The 20,669-nt window shown below is 44.3% G+C and overlaps 1 protein-coding gene across 6 annotated transcripts in view; it reads right to left on the reverse strand.

Annotated features, from left to right (window-relative positions):
• Positions 1-20,669, reverse strand: part of LOC124302660 (protein trachealess) — a 174,587-nt gene that overhangs the window by 28,673 nt on the left and 125,245 nt on the right. The window contains exon 1 of one of the 6 annotated variants that reach the window (XM_046759046.1): positions 8,739-9,446. The exons of 4 other annotated variants lie outside the window; for them this stretch is intronic. In XM_046759046.1, coding sequence (XP_046615002.1) covers positions 8,739-8,884 — 146 coding nt within the window. In that variant the 5' untranslated portion in view covers positions 8,885-9,446. Of the gene's footprint in view, positions 1-8,675; positions 9,447-20,669 lie in introns of those variants that run through there. One more of the 6 variants, XM_046759045.1, reaches the window with a different exon arrangement.

Here is a 20,669-nt window from a genome sequence, read left to right on the forward strand (position 1 = left end):
TCTCTCTCTCTATCTCTCCTCTCTTTCTCTCGAGGAACGAGGAGGAGCCATAAACCACCCGGACGCATCCGTCGACGGTAAATCACACGCGAGTGACCGAAGCGCGCGCATAAAGGCAGGCACATAAAAGGCAGAGGCGTATGGGTAGGCGCACACAATACCTAGCTGGCGATACGACGAGAGGGACGGAGGGCGGAGAGAGGAGAGACGCTCTCTCGATGACGCCGAGATAAGGGACGCGGCTCAAAGTATACGTGCCGGGCCTCCCGATGTTCCGCCGCCTGCAGCGGCCCGACTCGGGCCTGAGAACTTTTGGTGACCGTCCGATCCTCATCCGCCGCGCGGAGCTTGCACCGCCCCCGGAAAACGCGAGTCCCGCTTCCCGCTTCCCGCCCGGGGCCGCGTCTTCCTCTTCCCTTCTGGGCCCGTTCGACGTTGGCGGGGTCGCGATACGCGCGTGGGGGGCGGGAGACGCGGGGCGCACGTCCCGCAGCTCGTTTCCGGACATTCTCGCGTCCCGACTTCCGGGGACGTGAGGCCGTAACGCCTCCCTCTTTCTCACCTATCGACGCTGACGCGCTCTCACCCAACTTGGAGAAGTCAGCGGTCACTGATCTTACGCGAAGCACGTATCCCGAAGCGCTGTAACACTTCAGCTTAGCTAGACGTAACGACGTATAACAGAATGCGGATGGATAACCAATCGTACGCGAGATTATATCGAACCAGGAAACAATTCTTAGCTCAAGTTGAAAACAATCTCTCAATCATCCCTGTAATGAATTGTTCGCGTCACCGACGAGGGTCGTATCCTATAACGGCCGGATGACGTAAATAAGTTTTCATAGATTACATAATAGACACCGGCTCAGAGTTGTGCGTACTCATTGTCAGGTATGGCGGATAAAGAGTTTAGAAACGTATGTCATTTAGCTTCGAATACTGCTCGAATGCTTTGCAAAGTGGTTCGTATAACCTTATTCATACCTAGTAATCCTGCTTGTTTTCATCGTTATTACAGAGATTTACTCCGTTCCGCTTCAATAAGAACTGTAGACCGCATTTACTTTTTATATATTGTTTCTTGGATTTGTCGCAAGCTATCCACAACCACTTCGCACTATGTCCGTTGGGGAAAAAGAAACAGGAGAAAACAATTTTTTTTTTTTCACACAAAATCAAGAAATGTTCAAGCATCGAAGAAATTTATCGCCTTCTCGTAATCAGTTATTGTAAATTAATAAAGCTATTATTTTACGTCATACACTGTCGAACTGCGATCGGAAATCACAGATAGATTACAAAGATTTATCAGGATTTATTACACAAAGGTGTGAACCATTTTTAAAAATTATTTATTCGAGTCAAAATCATTACGAACATTCAAATTCCACAAATTCTTCGGTTCAATTGTGAAAACGACGTGTCTCCGTTAAAAACACATCTTCGTAACTACAGAGTAGTCCGAAAAAGTATATCGCAAAATAAAAAAAAAATTGTCAAGTTGGTAAGTAAAACAGATTCGTTAATCGGAAAGACGGAGATCAAGACCATCAGAAATCGGTAGCATAATTGTAACAGAAAAAATCAACCATCGTACCCGAAAGTGGAACTCCTTACAGGTTCACAATTATAAACGCCAAGTAAAGAACGATCGGTTGGCGCAACGCGCTCGAAATCAGATTCGGGCTAGCTTATAAAACTGTCGCGCCCCGCAAGCTTGCTTAGCATCGAAGATCAGCAGATTCGTAACCGCAAGTTCCACGCGGCGATAAGCAATGTTCAATGCTCATGGCTGGTAAAAGCAGGGGGTGATAAAAGGGAAACGGATGAGAGTAGGTGGCGAAGACGAGAGCGGATCCTCGCAGAGACACCCCCCGCCCCTTTTTCACCCCCCTTCAGAGGTGTTGACGGCTCCCCGGGATGCCCCGTCAGCGGTCCTCTGATCGCGTAGGGGTTTACTGCCGCACCGTGACGTCCTCGTTTCGTCGAGGTCTCACCACCCCGTGTATACCTATGCCTCGTCTCGTCCCCGAACCACCCTTCACTTGGCGTTAGCCCACCCGGCATGACCGTATAGCCATGACCCATCAGCGGCTCGAGCTGTGACAGGACTCTCCTGGGACAGGCCGGTATGGTCATTCGCGTTTTTATAGGGGGAACCGGAACGGCGGCAGGGCGAAGAAGCATCATTTTGCTGGGACTCATTCCGCGATTTGCGATTCGTCAAAGAGAGATGTGCGGAAGTGTCGCGGTTTAGAAAACTCTAGAAGAGAGAGACCATCGGGTTTGTTTATCGCGGATCGATCATTTCCGCGAGGCAATGTAAACTCTTCCTCTCGATGATCGCTTGTCCTCGTGTCAGGTAAACGAGGCGCAATCCAGATCGCGTCATTGAGATGTTATTATACCGTCTCCGGAGCTCGAGACCTGATCGCACGTTTCTTAAACCGAATTTCATGCCAACTAGTTTTTCCCCTTCTCTCCGTGTAATCTTCATTTCCGTATGACGTTAAGCGATTTTTTCTGCGACGTCTGGCCCGCGAGAAACAGTGACAAATTACCACCTCGTATAGAATATTACACGCTAAGAGTCTGCAGATGAGAACCAATCAAATGTCAGAACGAATTTGATTCATCACGGATGCCTCTGTGGTGTTGGAATTAAGATGCGGTCAAGTTCGTTCCAGTAGAATAAAATCGTACGCTGATTTAATTTATGGATTCGCGTTCTTGGAAACGTACAATCCTGATTTTAACGAAACCAGGATCTGCAGATTTTACTCGTCCTTTATGATCGCCGATCGAGGGTAACGGACACGTACCTTTTAGGAGGATGAGCGTGATTCGAGGGAATTAACCGCGGCACGATTGCAGGCGGTTAGGCAACGTTCCTAACTAGATTTCGAAAGATCGGTGTACACCGTGATGTGTTACCCATTTGACAATGAGCCCGAAAACTGAAGCTGTCAATATCCCCAAATGAGATTCTTCACCTTTGATTAAGTGCTCGTTCCAAACTCTCGGATCCAAGGCGCAAGATCGCGCCGAGTAATTTATACTTTAAATGAGTTTGCTTCATGAAAATTCAACAGGCAAAATAAGCAAATAGCCAATTGCTATTAAAATGTTGGCTTAATAATCTTGGGCCGTACACGATCGTTAAAGCGTTTCCCTTCAGATTTTGATCGGTTAATCAGGATTAGGCAATAGGAAATTCCGTACCCTCCTTCGAATCATTCAAGAAACAAATTTCACGCTCGTTCTTTGTCGATCGATACTCAAAGGATTCCACCTCCACGATCCGCAATATCACCGTCAAATACGGAGAAACCTCAGGTATCTGCTTCTACGCCCACATCCAGGCCATTATTTACTTTCAAAATCATATTTGTTTGATGTTTAGCTGGAATAAGGTATCAACCTAGGCTTAATCAGAAACCCATATGCGGCCATTCTCATGCATTGTACGGATAAGTAGACGCATACCCTGCTTATATGGTAATTGCGTATCAAACTTGTCTGAGAATTGCCGTTACACTTTCAAGTTGATTACAAATAGCCTCATAAGATCGCGATCGCTGACCAGTTTTATTCCTCTGCAGGACTTAAAAAAATATTTCATGCCGCACCGAACTAACGGACGAGTAATATATTTCCCTGGATTTCAAAATTACTCTTTTGGCCTCATAAAAAATATATATAGAAAAACGTGGAATATAATTCTCTACAACTTAATGAGTTTTTCTGGCCATGTAAGTAAAATTTAAAAAATGTGCATCAATCGTCAGAGGTTTCAATCCAACTGTAAGACAACGTAATCTGCACTTCTCGGAATAGATGAGTTATTTCATCGCTCGATTTATTTTTTAAGGATCAACTAACGGTTTATGACAATACTGACTTTGTAACAATTAACTTGTTCTTGCCTTATGCCTACAATCCGTTCCGTGGCCTACGTGAAATTGTAGTGATGAATTTTCTCGGAAGATCCTTTCAGCCTGAATGCGATTATAAACTCCGTTAGTTCATTCGTGTATCATATAAAGCAGTGTTTGGAGAAAAGTATTGCCTGATTGCGTTACCCTTACGTGCGCCAATTACACGGAAAAACTTTTGGTACAAGTATTTGTTTTATTGCGTATGCAAAATTGGCTTAAAATATAAGAATTTAAGGATAATCGAGGCATTGTTACAATTTTTCCTGTAATGATTTGAATTAATGATATTGTTTCATGCATTATTCCAATGTTTATGAGCAAGAACTAGTATAGTACGTTACAAATTTAAGTGTTACAAAGTGATTAATAAATAAGAGGTTTTGTAAAAATTATTCTGAGTGTAAGTATTCGAAATAGCAGAAGTTGTAAGCAATATACTAAACTTTACTATTCTCTACAAGAATTCTCTCTCTGCTACTGGGGTTCAAGAGAAATTCTAAAACTTTATCCTAAAAACGACCGAATATTTCCAAGTTGTTGCGAATTCAGCCGAAGGACCAAACGTCCAGACCGGCCTTAAATCGAGGACGCGCATTCTCTTATGTCATTGTGGTTGCGTGTACTTGGTACTAGTTGTGTGAATCCTACCCTCCAAACGTAAACGAAAAGTCAATTATTTTTTAAAGATATTTGTGGTGGTTGGACTAAACGGATTTCGTCGCAATTATTCTGATGAAAAATGTGTAAGTATTAACGAATTACGAAAGTAATTTGAAATATACCCCCCCTATAACACGTTTAGTTTTTAAGATTAAGAACGTTACATCAAATACCGGCTTTTTAAAATCTGAAACAAATTCTGGCGATTATTACGTCGAATGTTGAAGGTAGTATTGGTTTTTAGATATCGAAAATTACATTGTTGATTTAATAATTTATATGTACGAAGAAAATGTTCGATTATCTGGTCGGTGACTTCGATCCTGAGGTCCAGCTAAGCGTCGTTACGGCGACTTACAGTTTCAACGTGTAGTAAGTCGAAAATATCGTCAATTGGAACAAGTAAACCTTACGTATTGAGATTAAAGTGTACTGAATGATTTAGCGTTCTACCAAAAATGTTACGTTACAGGATTATGTCCTTCAGAGCTTAGATTCGGGAGAAGTAATAAATCCAAACAAACAACCACGGCTTCTCCGAGGCTGTCTGACAATCAGTCCCCTCTAAAAGTAAGTAAAACACAAAATTCGAAATCCTGTTAAAAGTTCTCAGTTTAGTACATTCGTATTTCGATATTCATTATTTCAATTTGTTTCAAATACTTTAATTATGAGAAAAGATAAATAGTTTCCAACATTTGAGATTCGAAGGAAGGAAGTCGATGAAATTTTTTAGTAATTTCAATTTCCTATATTTTTTTTCTTTTTCATTTACAAAAAATAAGTTTTGTAAAAAACTTTTTCAGCAATTTTCACTATCCCGAACACACTAGGTTGTATAAAATATACGATACTCAGAGTTTCCTTTGGGAAATCCTTACAAGACAAGACATAAAAAATGCTTTCGTTTCATACGTGAATAAACTGAGCGATGGAAAGTACTGTATAAATAAAAATTTGATGTGATTTGTTATTTTTATAATTATACGTCCAATATGGTTAAATAGAAGTTGTGAAACCATTTGAAAGCTGTTTGTTTTTTTCATTCGCCTGGTGTCCGTACACAGTTTACGCTCGCACACACACACGCTTGCATTCACTACTACACTATACTGCACACGGGTACGTATATATACATATATACATACACACACCACGTGACCTCCATTTTTTGTGTAGTGGTTTAGAAAGATCGCAACGCGTTTATACTGAAACGTACAACATTTAATTTCGCTCTTTGAAAAGCTCTATACTAATTTTTGTTATTCTAGTCCATAACAGATTTTGATATAAAGACTTACATACACTGCAATTGTTTTAATGCAAGATTCTAATATTCTCTTGAGTTATTCTAAAAATATATATCAACTCGGCGCCTCGGGAATTTTTGTAACAGTACCTCGATTATCCCTAAATTTTAATATTTTGTGTCAATTTTCCATGTGCAATGAAACAAATATTCCTGCGAAAAATCTCTCCGTGTAACCTGCCTGCACGCCCATAACAATTCTTGACATAGTGGAGAATTTGTGGAACAATAACGTATAAAAACTTGAAGTAATAAATGAAAAATATGAGAAGTACTGTTATAATGTCCAGACGTTGTAGCTAAGCAACGTGGATACATGGAATTTCCTTCGGTGAGCCGGTGTCGTTTTACATGGGTGTAAAATTGGCCACTTATCCTGGAATATTGTGCAATTTTCTGTACCAGCGAGTAGTGGCCTGTTTGTTTCGAACGTGAAAAATGCATCGATTGTTTTTCACTAGATTTCACTTTTCCGTGAATAACGGCCGAGTCGTATTAGCATGGATGTTTTATATCGGTCCGATTATATCATATAGTAGTGTATGTGATCCAGCACGATTGTGTACTTTGCAAACCACTCATCCACGATTTTAGCAATCAGGTATTTCGCCGATGGTAATCGCGAATCAGATATTAATCTTCATGGATTTGTCTAAATTTATTATTTTAAGTAGGTCAATTATTTTGTCTTTCCATATCCTGCAACGAAACCTTTTTGAATAGATTAGTCATAGCCGTAGTCGTTTATTCGGCAATAATCAAGCAATAAAATGCGGTTCACCATTAATTTGTACTTCGGAAAGTTTATTCCTTCACCTATAATTCTTTGGTTAATATTGCAAAGCTGATGCAATAAATTGAATGAAAATTAATCACTACCGATCTGTCGTGCCGCAGGCCATTTTTACAAATAGCAAGTAGTAGCAAATCTTTTTCTTGGATAATGACGATGAGCGCAATTTCGATTGTTGAAATTAAATTTCGAACCGACCAAAGAGTCGTGTACATTTCATTTGTTGTTGAATCGCTATAATTGCTTGAATTCTATCACTGCGGTACGTTTGGAGATTATGATAATGCACGCCCTCCCTACGTATAATTAATTCTGAGAAGATCACTTGACACAGAGGTTTTAGTCTTGTACTCAGAAACTCAGAACTTGTCTCTTTTTCCTTTATCTGCGGTTTAGAAAGATAATGTCACCATCACGCATTAAAAATTAATAATAAGACTCTGTCATACGTATGACATAAAGTTTCGATAAAAACTGGTCAAGATATTGAGAGTACTGAAAATTTTATTACAGCTTGCAATAGAAACGAGTCTATTTAATCGCCAAACTACAGACATTGATACATAACATAGACTGAGAATTAAACCTTTTTGCTCAATGGACTAGACTCTGATGTCTCCACAGCGAAATCGTCCGATATGGCACAGGTATCAACTACAAGTCTGGGGTGATTGATATGTGTGAAATTCGCGATTTCTTGAAGACATCATTTATTGTCCTGTCGGTCAAGGCACGAGCGGGATACCCAGAGCAGTCTTAACTTTACTCGCAACTCATCGTTTCGAACATGCTAGTCATCATATCGGATCAAGTTTTATCGCGATACAAATATTTTGTTCGCGATTTTTGCCAACATTTGTTGCCTGTTTCCTCGGACAACGAGTCATTGTCGATTCTGCAATACCGATCGTCTTACACTGCCACGGCCTGGTCTCAAAATTCTTTGACGTACAGATGTGTGGATAAATTATATATCATGTTGCATAAAGTTATCCGTCATTATATCTTGCAGCTACAGTTATTATACAGGGTGTTTGATAAAAAAAAATGTGTATTGTACATCGTTTTGTGTTTTAATTCGCTACCTGAAAAGTTCATTGTGAATAGACCGAGTTTACACCTCTCAACATTCCAGACACGAAAAAAACATAACTGGATACTTGGATCGATTTATAGGTTGGTCATTCAAGTCATGGCTATACTCGACCTGCACCATACTAGGGTGTAACTTACAGCGGAAGTACCTTGTTTTAATTTTTTCTTTCATGGCAATCATTCTCTCATCTCGACATGTCTTCTTTTCGATCATTCTCTACGTTTTAATTATGTGACAATTCTCTCAATGGAAATTGATTGCACAGAGAAGTTCTAAACAGCTAATATTCTTTCCAGCATGTTTTTGTAGGACATTTAATAACAAGAATGATACACCCAATTAAGAATTTTAAGGTGAAAAATGCTTTTTTAGCCGTAAATAACTTTGCAAGAATTTTGACGACCGTAAACGTCTCAAATTTTTATAATGAATTTTCCTCGACAAATAGTCAATTATAATAGTATATTCTGTGGTGAAAGTTATTCAATTGAAACATTATATGTGTAAACTACATATCATTACACATAATATATTATATTCATTTACAATTTTGATACGGCGCTTGGCTGGATTCTGTGACTAAAAACGAAGGATTACACCGCGGATCTGAGGTACAAAAAAAAAGAACTCGTGACACAAAGGTACGTGAGGTATAAAACCGTGATCGTTACTTCAGCTGTAAAATAATAATCCAACTTTCCACCCTGTTAGGTACGTCTCAGCGGTGCATGCGATTATTCGCTTGTGCTAATATCTATTGGCTATTAAATGTAACAAGTACCTACAGGTACAACATAACGCGTGTATGTAAAAATGACTGTACGGTATACCTAAGATGTATCATGTAAATAGTGAAATATAAGATAAACAACATGCCCTGGCTCGAGGAGAGGACCCTGACTCTGTTTGTACGGGACACAGAGGTCCGCCGGTACGAACCAGGAGTGCGTGAACGCGGGGTTGATGTTCAGGGCCCCGGCGCCCCCTTGATGGGGCCCACCGACCCCGACGCCGACGCCAACGCCGACCGGACTCTGCCTCTGGAAGCTCCCATAGTCGGCCATCGCCACCTGATACGGCAGCATTCTTCGGCCGTAGAAGAATTTCGCTCTTCACGACCCTCCGACACCACAGCTGTGATTCCTGTCCTTCTATATTTCCCCGTTCACTTATCTCTCTACCAGGTATTATACGTGTATCCGCACCATCGAATAACACCTGTCGGCTTGTCCTGCACAATAAATATGGCGATCAACGGATCTATCACACACTGAATCTATCACCCTCGCGAAAGATCGGCTCGGACCCCAAGGAGCCGCCCGCACCTTGGCTTCATCGTCCCGGCTCTCTTCGGCGAGCGATCGGAAAATAGGAATAAAACCGGGAACAACCGCACTCTGCGAGTAAGGGATACGAACGAAGATGGGATGAGATAAGATGAAGAGAAGGGGATGAATAACCGCACAAACCGTTAATTCCCGCACCCGATCCTGTCTCTACTCAGAGCCAACTAGTCGACCCCCGGCATGGCGGAAACGGAGAGGGCCGGGTGTTTCTCTTTGATTGCGAGAGCGTGTAAACCGCGGTATCGCGGCTCGCGTCGTCGCGTTAACGCGTGTAGCGATCCCCCGCGAACGATGCGGGTGGGAGGACTGGACGGGACTGTACCTCGGTAGCCGCGAGGCGAGCGTCGCCGAAGAGGAGTCGAGGAGAGGGCGCGCGCCGGTCTCTGGGCGGAGCTTTTCGCGCCTTCCGAGCTTTCGGACCGCCCCGCGTTCTCCGGGTCGCCTCGGGACCACGTGGCTCCTCGTCGCCTCCCACGCCCTCATTGGGCCTGCCGCTTCGCTACCGCGACGGAGGGAAACACCTCCTCCTTGACAACGGAGGTAAACAAGTTCCCTCGCGGGCGAACCTCTCGCCAGGGTCCACGAGGCTGATCCGCGTCCTTCGCCGCGGGGCATCCTTACCAAGGGCCCACGTGCATCTCGGGGATGCTTTTTCGAATCGATCTGTCCGGCCGATTTGACGAGGGGACTTTACTTCGGGCTTCGGGTTTTTTTCTTTTTTTTCATTTTTTCTTTTTATCTAAAATTTTATTAGGAACTGTAGTCTGCTTTTTTTCATACGATGTACAGAGAATCTAAAATTAACGCCTATCTCATATATCATATAGTAGGTATAGAGGATATCCACGAAATGAGGAGCGTTGAAGAGATTTTTTAAATTATTTATCATTCCTCATTTTGTACTTTACTTCTCTTTTTCGAGAGTGGTCAGATCTATGACTGTGGACAATTATTGGTTCACATAGGTATATCAAGTTGAGAATTGTTCGTATAAGTTACGGACACACTTATTGTGAGAATTACAATCTCTTCCAATTATACTCGCCTATACCCTTGCATTCCGTCTTTACAATACCTACGTACATTATCGAATCAACTGAGAATCCTTTCCCAAACTATTCCGTTATGCATTTTGTTCAGAATTTCTTTAGCCCGTTGTATGTCCGCTGATGTAATAAGTACCATAGTATTCATTGTAAGCACTAGCTGACAATGAAATTCTTTTTTTAATTTTTTCGAGTGTTGAATAAAAACTTGACTCAATTATAGCGTGCATTTAAAATACCCTCGGTATAATGACCACAACGTTTCTTCGTTACAGGTAATATGCACGGAGGTTGACAATCACTTGATAATCGTGCAATTTTTAGTGAAAGATTTACTCGTAGAGTGCTCAGTTATTATACCGGAGAATGCATTGTACTTGTGACATGTAAACACGCTCCGTAAGAGTAAATTTTGCATTCAAATATCTCAGAGCATAATAATATGTCTCAAGATCCGTTCCCTTAAACGTTTATAATGCAAATGTTAATCGCTCGAGTGTCGCTCGTAAATAACTCCAAGTCCAGCCAGTCACTGTGAAGTCAGTTTGACTTGACCCCCGTGTACTTCTTGACGATATGTAACGTCCCTACGGATAATACACATATGCGAATTCACGTATAATGCCTTCGTAAATAATGATCATGCTAGGCTGACAAAGCGATTGTAGAGTTGGTGTACCAAAAGTCTTTTTTTTTCCTCCAGCAAGCAAAATGGATACCTATTTTAGAACCGCGGTTCGCCCAGTATTGATAACTTTTTCAAACGTGCCCTTCAACCTCAATCGAAAATGCGATCGAACGTATCGACACATCACGAGGGACTTGTACACCCGTAGTTTAAACAGTTGCATCGTGAAACGGTACCCACTATAGCACCGCGTACTGTTCCCATGTCAGACCGTCCAGGAAGAAGCGAGACTGCAGTCCATCATTGCTAAGTGCATACGAAAAAGTCATCCCGGGGCTTTTGTTATTCATCGCCAACCCCATGCCAGATTCACCGTCATAACGTACACCGGTTAGCCGTTCGTTTTGTATTACACAACCGCGACTCGCGTAGTAAGAATAATCGTTAAGACATTATGCCGCGTCGATTATACGCGCAGTTTATACTTTAACGATCAGTCACGGACTCGGGATCTGCCGGCCACATGCAGTTCTTTCCTCAACACGACCTACCGGACCTCTTGAACGCTAAATACTTTTGTCTACACCGTAGTATACATGCTCTACCGAATGTTTAAAGGCCAAGTATAAAAGTTTCAAACAGTTTCTGCATTGGAAGAAATAGGAACTATACCGATGAAATCATTGAACCGGTACAGTGTACGACCTCTCAGTTCTTAAAATGTAGTCATCAACGAATCGGTACAGCCTTGACTTCAGTAATAATTCACGATAGAGCACATTGTGCTTCGTAAGTTCCCGTTGCACGCTACTGTATAAATATCCAACAATGAGCTATGCAGTGGCAATGTGTAAATACAGTCGTGGGCATTATTTTTACCTGAAAATACGCTCGTTGGTTAACTTTATTCCTTCGCCGTGATACATTGATCAACGTGAATCATCGCGATAATAAAATTCAACCATCATCAACGAGCTTTTTTGTTGTTCAAAGTGTGACAAGATTTTCATCACTAATCCTGACTCTCCATGATGTCCATCACCGCAATTGGTATGTTTCGCTGTAAGACAAGGTCCGATTGGTAGTCGCTGAGTGCGGAGGCTACGCCAGCGATCCGTACTAGGGCAATCAACAAGTTGTTCGTATAAGCGACGAGGCTTACCGCGGTTCCCTACCGCGATAACAACTGCGGGAGCTGTACGAAGCGACCCCTGACTGTGCCTTCCCTGGGTCGAGCATGCTAAATGCTTCCGTGGAGCTTGAGCTTTACAGGTATGCACCTCAGCACTCAGGGTTGCGATAGGTGTTCACATCTTTTTTCTCTTCATGCGTTTGTGGAACGATGCTTGCACTCCTAAAAGCACAAGCATGATCCTGCGTTGGTGTATCGTTCACCGAACGTAACCCGAGGTATAGCTGGTAGCCTAGTCTAACATCGAGTTAACCCCAACCTAACCTAATCCTGCACCAAGCCACCCTGACTTGGCTTGGCTCGTTCAGAACGGACGGGACGACGAACACGCGGCGTATCTTAATGCGGATCAGACCCGACGCAAAAGTTATTCCATGCCTGGGAATTAGTCCGTGCAGGTTTATCAGACCTGTGCTTTCACAAACTTGCTAAATTAATAGTTCTCCTGCGCGATACGCCGCTCCTAGAACACGGGTCGTGCGATTTTGGGTTACCAAGGTTTACTATATGCTGGTTTCTATGGAGGTACTCGCATCGGCAAACGTTATAATGCGTACCGCGATTATTATACGTGCTCAGATCCGCGGTAGAAAAAACACTTGTAACAATTAACCTCATGTCGGAGAGTGTGATTATATGTAGGTACACTTTACAAGAGGCTTTTCTGGTACTGCGATGTGATTCTTCGTTTGAAATAAAATATCATGATAATTTGAAAATCATGATCTGCAAGATGATGCGGCTCACGATTAAGGATACGTTCCGCCGGAAGTAAAGGCACTAGTTGGAAATCAGCTGAAAAGTTGACGAGATTTAGGTCTCTTAGTCTTGCAGCATTCCAGATTTAGAACAGGTCTTCTATCCTCTGTCAGCTGAAAGTAACTAATATCGGTGCTAACTAACTTGAGCACAGTTATTTGTCTGATCAATTGACCTTGAAATGGCAACGTGATATTGATTACATCTTACAAATTCTGAAAATTAACTACAAGCATGAGAAAAACATTATTATAACTAAATTCTTTTGAAAAATGAGACATACACCGTTACACTGGAGGATTTTTCCAAGTCTCACAGGTGTATGAACTTAAATACCCGTAATAACTTCCGCAGTGTAGCATTTTTTACACCTTTAGCTGAGTTACAGATACTATACATGGAGATATTAAAGACGTTCGTATCATAAAGGACATTTTCGAGTTGCGATTACCGATGATCTATTACATACCCACAAATAGTTATGCACGCTGCGTGCGGTAAAGCCAAAAACTTCGCATCGCATCTCAGTCCTACGGGTATCACGAAGTGTTTGGAACATTTCTGTTTCCACCTGCAGCACAGCCTTGGTGCGATTCGACCAGACACCGTGCAAGAATTGCGTTCTGCACTGAATGGAAAAGGAACAAAGATCCGGACGTCACGAGTTGGTTCATTTTAACCCGCACTTGTTTCATCCGCGGCGTGTTCGAACGTCTGTGGTCTTCCGTGAACCGCGTATCCGTCTGGAGGACGTATTTCAATCCCACGGCAAGGTCAGAGGAGAACAATGATCCGGCTGGAGAAGTACTGTTGCCGGTCCAGTTCGACCTGACCTATAATAGCGTAAACTGTAGGGCCATTCGAAGCGGGTCCCAGCGGCCGTCGATCCCTTCGTCACACTCGGCACGGCTACTCTTGAAACACAAGAGCCAACCATCCAGTACGCGGTAGGGCCATGCAGGGTTCGAGTCGTGGGTCTAAATGAACCAAGGGTTTTTTGTCGCCGTGGTGAAGTCGTGTAACGTTGCCGCTCGCATCGGGCTGGATACCCAGAAGAACGCGGTACCAAATCCACCTTGACTGACCGGTAAATTCATCGGGGTTGAAACCCGAGATTGTTTGAGAGCATGAACACGCCCTAACCGTCCGCTATGTAATCCGGATCCACAGCTCTTTATACACCACGAGCTCTCTTGTGGTTTACCTTATTTCGAAATTCGGTTCATTCGTATCACACGGACCTCGCCTGGGGCTCCTCGACGAAGAATTACTGCTCTAATAGCTGCATTTCTGGTGTGATTTCCATCCACGTAATATCGCTGAGCGGTATTCGGGCAATATCGTTTGATGCCTAATTCGGTACAGGATCGAACCGATCGCGAGTAAATCGGCTTCTCGCGGCAGGTATATAGTTATTTGCTTTCGTTAGACCGTTATGTATTCTTCTTTCCCGGTTAACTACCTCTCGCAAGTTTCCGACCAACCGTTCGGGTCAGCTCCCTCTGCATACCGCTGTGCCCATGCCGAGACGGTGTATGTATATATATATATATATGTATGTATACAACTATATATATATATATCTATAATATATATATATACACAAGCGACCGTGCAACGCGAGTGTCACGGTTCGATTCCACGGGTATTAGGACGTCTCTTCGGGCGGCTGACACTCGCCAAGCCATGCGTGGCACCGATGTCCGTTTCTTGGGTGTTTTTCGCATCTATGCTTGATTAGCTGACCACTGGACCGGGATTACCTCTCCCGGTGACGTTATTATATTATATAAAATATATATACACGCGACCGAAACTCTGCTGACAAAGTTTGACTCGGTGATTTCGTCTTACAGTCGTCCAGATCGATATTGTAGCGTGATCGATGTCGCGCCACGTAAGATTCCTCGTTCGAATCTCACCCTCGAAACGTTTAATTTGCTGAAATATACCGTCGTCGGTGTAGAGCAGCATTATCATAAAATATAAGATGCATACTTAAATGTAGGTAGTCGCGAAGCGTACATTATACGGACTACGAGGTTCATATTTATACCGACGCGGATATCAGTAATCCGTAGAGTGTCTAAAAACCTGCAGTCAGGCAGCAGCGTGGTCCAAATCTTCTAAGCTAATTCGTGTACGTGGCCATCGGAAAATTTAGTGGTGAGGCATTCGAGAGCGGGTACAGGTACATCATGGTATAAGAAGTAAATGGAATTTAACGGTTCTCCGGCGAGATGGGTAATCCGAGTTTTATACAAAGCCCGAGTAAGCACTGCACCTCCGCCCATTATAGCTGATCCATGGGTGCTTGCATCGGGCATTGGGCGTTAAGGGCCGAGCCGCGTTGCAGTAAAAATTGTAGATCGCAGGGCGTTACGATTCTTATTCCGTGTACGACATCGTCTAACGCGTAGGTAGGCAGGGTATACCTAGATGTGCCTCGACGACGTCCGTGCCTCATGCCGATTCCCTTAAATCGCAGGTACCGATAAACCTGTTGAGAATAAACGGACGACGGAGACCACGAAGCTGCAAGTGAACGCATCCCTCGACAAGGTGGACGCACCGCAGTCAAGGTGCACCGTAGGTACCTCCACGAGATACCGAGCCAACAGCGTTGACTAGCAGCACTTAGCATGCATCCCCCGCCATCAAGGAATCCTTATTGTATCGTTGCACGTGAGCGTAATGCACAAATATGAACCGGCCTGCGGGTTTCTGCCTCCGTGTCCCCGGGCCGAAGGTGCCTTCCCTGCAGTCTGTCGGTCGGTGCTGTTGCAGCCGGTGATAACTTCTTCCTCATAATCATACATATGGATGCCTCGTGTTTGTTGCCCCGCAGCCTGTACCCATGCACTTCCATGTTTACTCGATCACCGCCCAGGCATTGTCTTCCCTCGTATAAAAGTGAAAGAAAGAAAGAAATAAAAAAAAAAAAAAAAAACACGTACACACCACATACGTATACAGGCACACAATACCCAAGCATATTATTTCAAACAGCCTAAACCCTGCAGCGCGCCACGCTTTAGGACCTTTTCTATTACTGTCCGTGCACACGACATCTCTGTCGGTTTTTATGATCGCGGCTCAAATGAACCGCCAAGTTAGAAACAAACTGCTTGTTTACCTCGTGCGGTAAGCGTACCAAAATTGTTGCATTTCCCCTGATGTGTTATGCAATAATTGGGAATCTATCTGAAGTACGACTGGAAAGACAAGTACTACACGTATAGATGAGTTTGTCAGCTGCATAATTACCCGTAATTGGGATTTCGCGGCTTCTGTTACGGGATTATTGATAACGGCGGTAGTCGCTTAAGGTCTGGCCGCGGGGATCCCGAGGCATATTACAATCCTTCACCTCCTCATCCGGATAATATCCCTTTTACGCGTCTATAACGATCGGTATCTCTAACCCTTGCCGCGGCCATGTATCAGCGCGGACATAAACGTCGCCCAGTGGGTAAAGAAAGGCCCATAAAATCCGCCCTCGTGGACGCGATAAGAGTTATCTCAATTCTCTAATTGAAAGTTAATTGGTCCACCGGTTAGTCGAGCACCGAGGTCGGCGGTGGTTTCTCCTCTGCGACTGCGGGATGTCCCGGCCTAGGGCGGCAATTTAGGAACACCGTACCTACAATAACGAGCCCCCTATCTTACGATGCTCGCTAACTACCCACACCGGCGAGGCGTATTCGCCTACCTGGAGCAACCCCACGTCCTCGCGATAAACTACACACCCCCTCTCACCCCACCCCCTTTTTGCGTAATTCGCCTTGTTGCGAGAACATTGCCGGTGTGTACCTACACCCGATGCCTGCGAACTCCGCAAAGCAGGTACGTACGTACGTGTGTTGCAACGTTGCTGCTGCAGCTGAGACCGATTCTCCGAAACAATTATATCCGAACACTTCGTCTCGGATATAACGTGAGTTTTCTTGATTTTTTTATCGTGAAATTTGAATTCGAAATTAGTTAGTTCCGAGGTAAACGATAATATATTCTCCCTGCAGGAATATTTTGTCGAAGAGAGAATGCGAGAGGCAGAAACCCGGAGATACATCGCTTCCGCTAAGTCGCTCCTCAAGGTATTGCAAGCGGGGTGCAGGGCGGGTGGGAGGGAGGGAGGGAGGAAGACGGGAAGAGCGGGTGGATATGTATATACGTATACCTGCGGCAAAAGCCTTGCGTATTCACTGCAAGTCCTTCGTGGAATGCGAAAATACACAGGTCTTGCACGGCGACGGACCGCGGGCCTCTTGTAATTTTTCAAATTGCGTCACAGTCATTCACCCCCCGGGATCTCCGTGGCTCTCCTGCAGGATCGGGCGTCGTCGCGCCGCGGCGTTCAACCGAGAGCCGATTCCAGCTGCAGGGGAGCCGCCGACTAACGAGACGCGAGTTATTTGAGGGTCTGAAGAGGAGTCGGAACAATAATAATAATCAAGTAGGTACAATTCGCGTTTATTGTCGGTGATTATTGCCTTAGACCCTCGAGAGCTGCGGAACGTGTGATAAATAATAAAAAGCATCTGATCGCGGGCTTGCATGTATTTATACGCTGCAACGCGATTTGGAGCGACGGGGTATTTTCAAAATAATAAGCGCGCGCCGCGGGTAAGAAGTTTGCCGATAGCGCCACTCTGGCTGTCCGACAGATAAACTTGTGAAATATTCAGCCCACCCAGCTTCTGCGGAACCCCTTTTATAAATTAGATCGCGATTATAATACTGCTGTGAAATTAGGTGCGGGCACCAGCGAGACATCCCCCATTCCCTTATTCCTTTCCTCTCTGCTTCCACCCCCTTTCTCACCTTCTCTTATTTTCTGCATTCTTTTCATTCGTTATACGCATGCGGGAATTCTTATGATAAGATACCGTGGGCTTAGAACTGTATATACCTAGAAGTTGGTCGATTGTAACAAAACTACCCAAGCTTCCTTCCACGCTGATGATATGAGTCAGATTTTTATCATATTATATGTAACATAGGTACTGGTTACTCAAGATGAAATTAAATTTCGGTGAAGCAGTTTGAGGATTTCGGTGTAGATTCACTTGTTCGAGGAATCGGAGGAAACACTAATAGGATACGAATATCATAATGGAAGGCCAAATGTGAAAAATTGTTTCCTTCGAAATCCCTCCTCCAAAATCATCCAACTTCGATTTTGGTGACCGGACCCTCGCAAATCCGACGATCATGGTCATCGTTGCAATAACTTGTCACAGAAAGGAAGAATTTGTCGACGGGAAGAGGAACGGGACATGCAGCGGCTGGGAATTGATTGATAAAAAACGCTGAAGCATATGCGATGTGTCGATGGTTATTATAGGTATCGGGTGTATACTGGCCGGACTAATCGTCTGCCTGTGGGACTGATGCTGATGGATGGCGCAGGACCTCGAATAACATCAGTCAGGGTCGCGTTCTTCGAATAACTTTGCCTATGGGTTTCGCATCGCACCCTCGTGGTCGACGAGGGAAGAAAAAAAATCGGGTGCAGGGTATCGCGCGCCCGCCATTATAATTACGTTTGTCTTCCAATTATGCCTGTCGACGAGAAAGATTAGCGCTACACCCTCCCAGCAGCATCGTTGTTCTGGCAGGCAGATATTGGTGTAATTTCTCTCTCTCTCTCTCTCTCTCCGTCTGTCTGCTTTCTCTCTTCTTCGTTCTCTCCTTTTTTCCGCTCCTTTTTTTTCTCTGCAACGGCAAAGGAAAAAGAACCCCTCGTTGAACGCTATATATACCCGATGCTCAATACGTCAGGGCCTCTCTTTCTCCCCTGCAGTTTTTTCTCTCGCTCACTCGCGCGCCCCGGCCTCACTTAATTATTCCAGCTTCTGCTCGCCCCCTCCGCCCCCCTGCCGCACCCCCAGAAAGAGGCGGATTGGTGTAACTTTGTTTCGACGAGGACGACGCGGGGAGCCAAATTGTCGTTGAGGGACTATTTGTCTAGACTACCGCCTCCGTCTCTCGCCGTTTCTCCGCGTCTCTTACTGGCATTCCATTACGCCTCCCGTAACCAGAAATTTACCCGACTACGTTGCTTTGGACGCATTGAGTCGAACACCTCACTCTTCGACACGTATCATCTAAGCCTCGTTCACCGAGTTGCTTAGCTCTGCTGTTGTTCGCAGTAACAAATTACGGTATTGTTCCGTTTGGTCCACAACCAATTCACCACGGTTACATACGTGTCGACTCTGATGTGGAGAATCAGGTAATAGTGTGAAGACGCGTTGGTTCGTCAAAAAATTTGCAACGTACTTCTACCGCCTGTATCTTGATCGAGCAGCTTACTCGGTTCCACATTAGATTTCGTTTCAGCTTCTTCGAGTGTCGTTCCGGGTATCGCACTTCTACTTGTGAGAGAAGAAAAAGATGGCGTATTTTTTTTTCTTCAGACTTGTTACCATCTAAAGCCATTGTTCATGTGAATATACTCTTTGATCGAATCTCGTAAGAATATCGGGACGAAGGAAAAGTTTCCAACGACAATATCGCAGAGTATATAGGTACGTGTCTCATGTCTTCTCCTCGATGTATATCCGCAACGAGCGTATTCCATACGCATGCACTGTAAGTCGAATAAAAAACGTAGGTAGTAACTAACTTGCAAAGTTACCGTATCTCACCGTAATAGCGTCGTAAAGCTGCAGAGGTGGATTGGCGCGGGCATCGTCGTCACGTGTAGCTAATTGTGATGCTTGATCGCGATTCAAGGGAGTCAGAAGCCAACAATCGGCCTGTCAATTTAAATCTCCCGAGTGCGTTAAGCGCCGTTGCACGAAGAGACTGCAACTATATACGTCTGTAAAAACGGAATCGTCGCGATGCCTGCACGTAGTTTAGTCACCGCATAGACGGCTCGGTGTAATTCTAAATGTCCGAAAGGGTTTACCTCCGTGAAAATTGATTTGTTCATTTGCCTGTGAAATCTCCAGCAGCGCGTTTCCTTGTTCCTTATCGTCGAATTAACTCCGACGGACACCGCGAAACGATCCGAGAGCCTAGAATTTGGTCGGAAGAATCTTCTGAACATCAAACTTGATATGTAATTGATTCGCTTTTGTTTCGAGGATGCTCAGAATGCGGCAACGACGTGAGTCAACCGATGACGTGTGCGACGAGCTTGCGGACGCACAGCTGTCATGTGCAGGTATTTGCGGATTCGAAAAAGACAATGGTTCACGACGTGACTAATTTTCAATTACCGATTCGTTCTTTTCAAACGATCGTCCCCTTTTTACGCGCGCGTTATTAATAGCTCCGCTATTGTGACGAGACTAGTACATAAATAACGCCTTCTGAATCGATTGAAACGTGCGAACTTTATACTTCTGCCAAGGCAAAGATGTTCCTTTACGTTGGGTCCCTGATCCACTTGGGTCGTGAAATTTCCTCTTCAACGGACTGACGATGGGTCTGAAATACGTACCAATAAAACATACGAGCCATCTTAGGTACAAATTTTCCAAAAACTTGCGGAAACACCGTTTTCCTGCAAATCTTTGAGCATATAAGGTGCGCAGAGTGAAACGACGAACAAGGAAATTTGGCCCGCAAGAGGCCTTATCTCGAAACCGGTGCGAATAGGGGGAGGAAACCCACTGTATATACAATGGGGCCGATTTTGGCTTGGAATCTGGCTGATCAGTCGATCCTCGCAGTTGATTAGACTCTATTTACTCGAGGCGAGTTTAGCGGCTCCCACCCGCCACCCGGTCCACACACATCGCCCCTTTGCGGCCAATCAACCCCCATACACAGGCACGCATCGCTGGGAGCCCTAGGCCACGTATAGACTGTTTCAAATGTCCCCTTCTCGGTCGCGATTCGCTCCCTCGGCAGTTTTGCCCCAAGTTTTTGCGTTTCAGTAGT

This window comes from Neodiprion virginianus, chromosome 4 (genome assembly GCF_021901495.1).
Source record: "Neodiprion virginianus isolate iyNeoVirg1 chromosome 4, iyNeoVirg1.1, whole genome shotgun sequence".
Classification (NCBI taxonomy): Eukaryota; Metazoa; Arthropoda; class Insecta; order Hymenoptera; family Diprionidae; genus Neodiprion; species Neodiprion virginianus.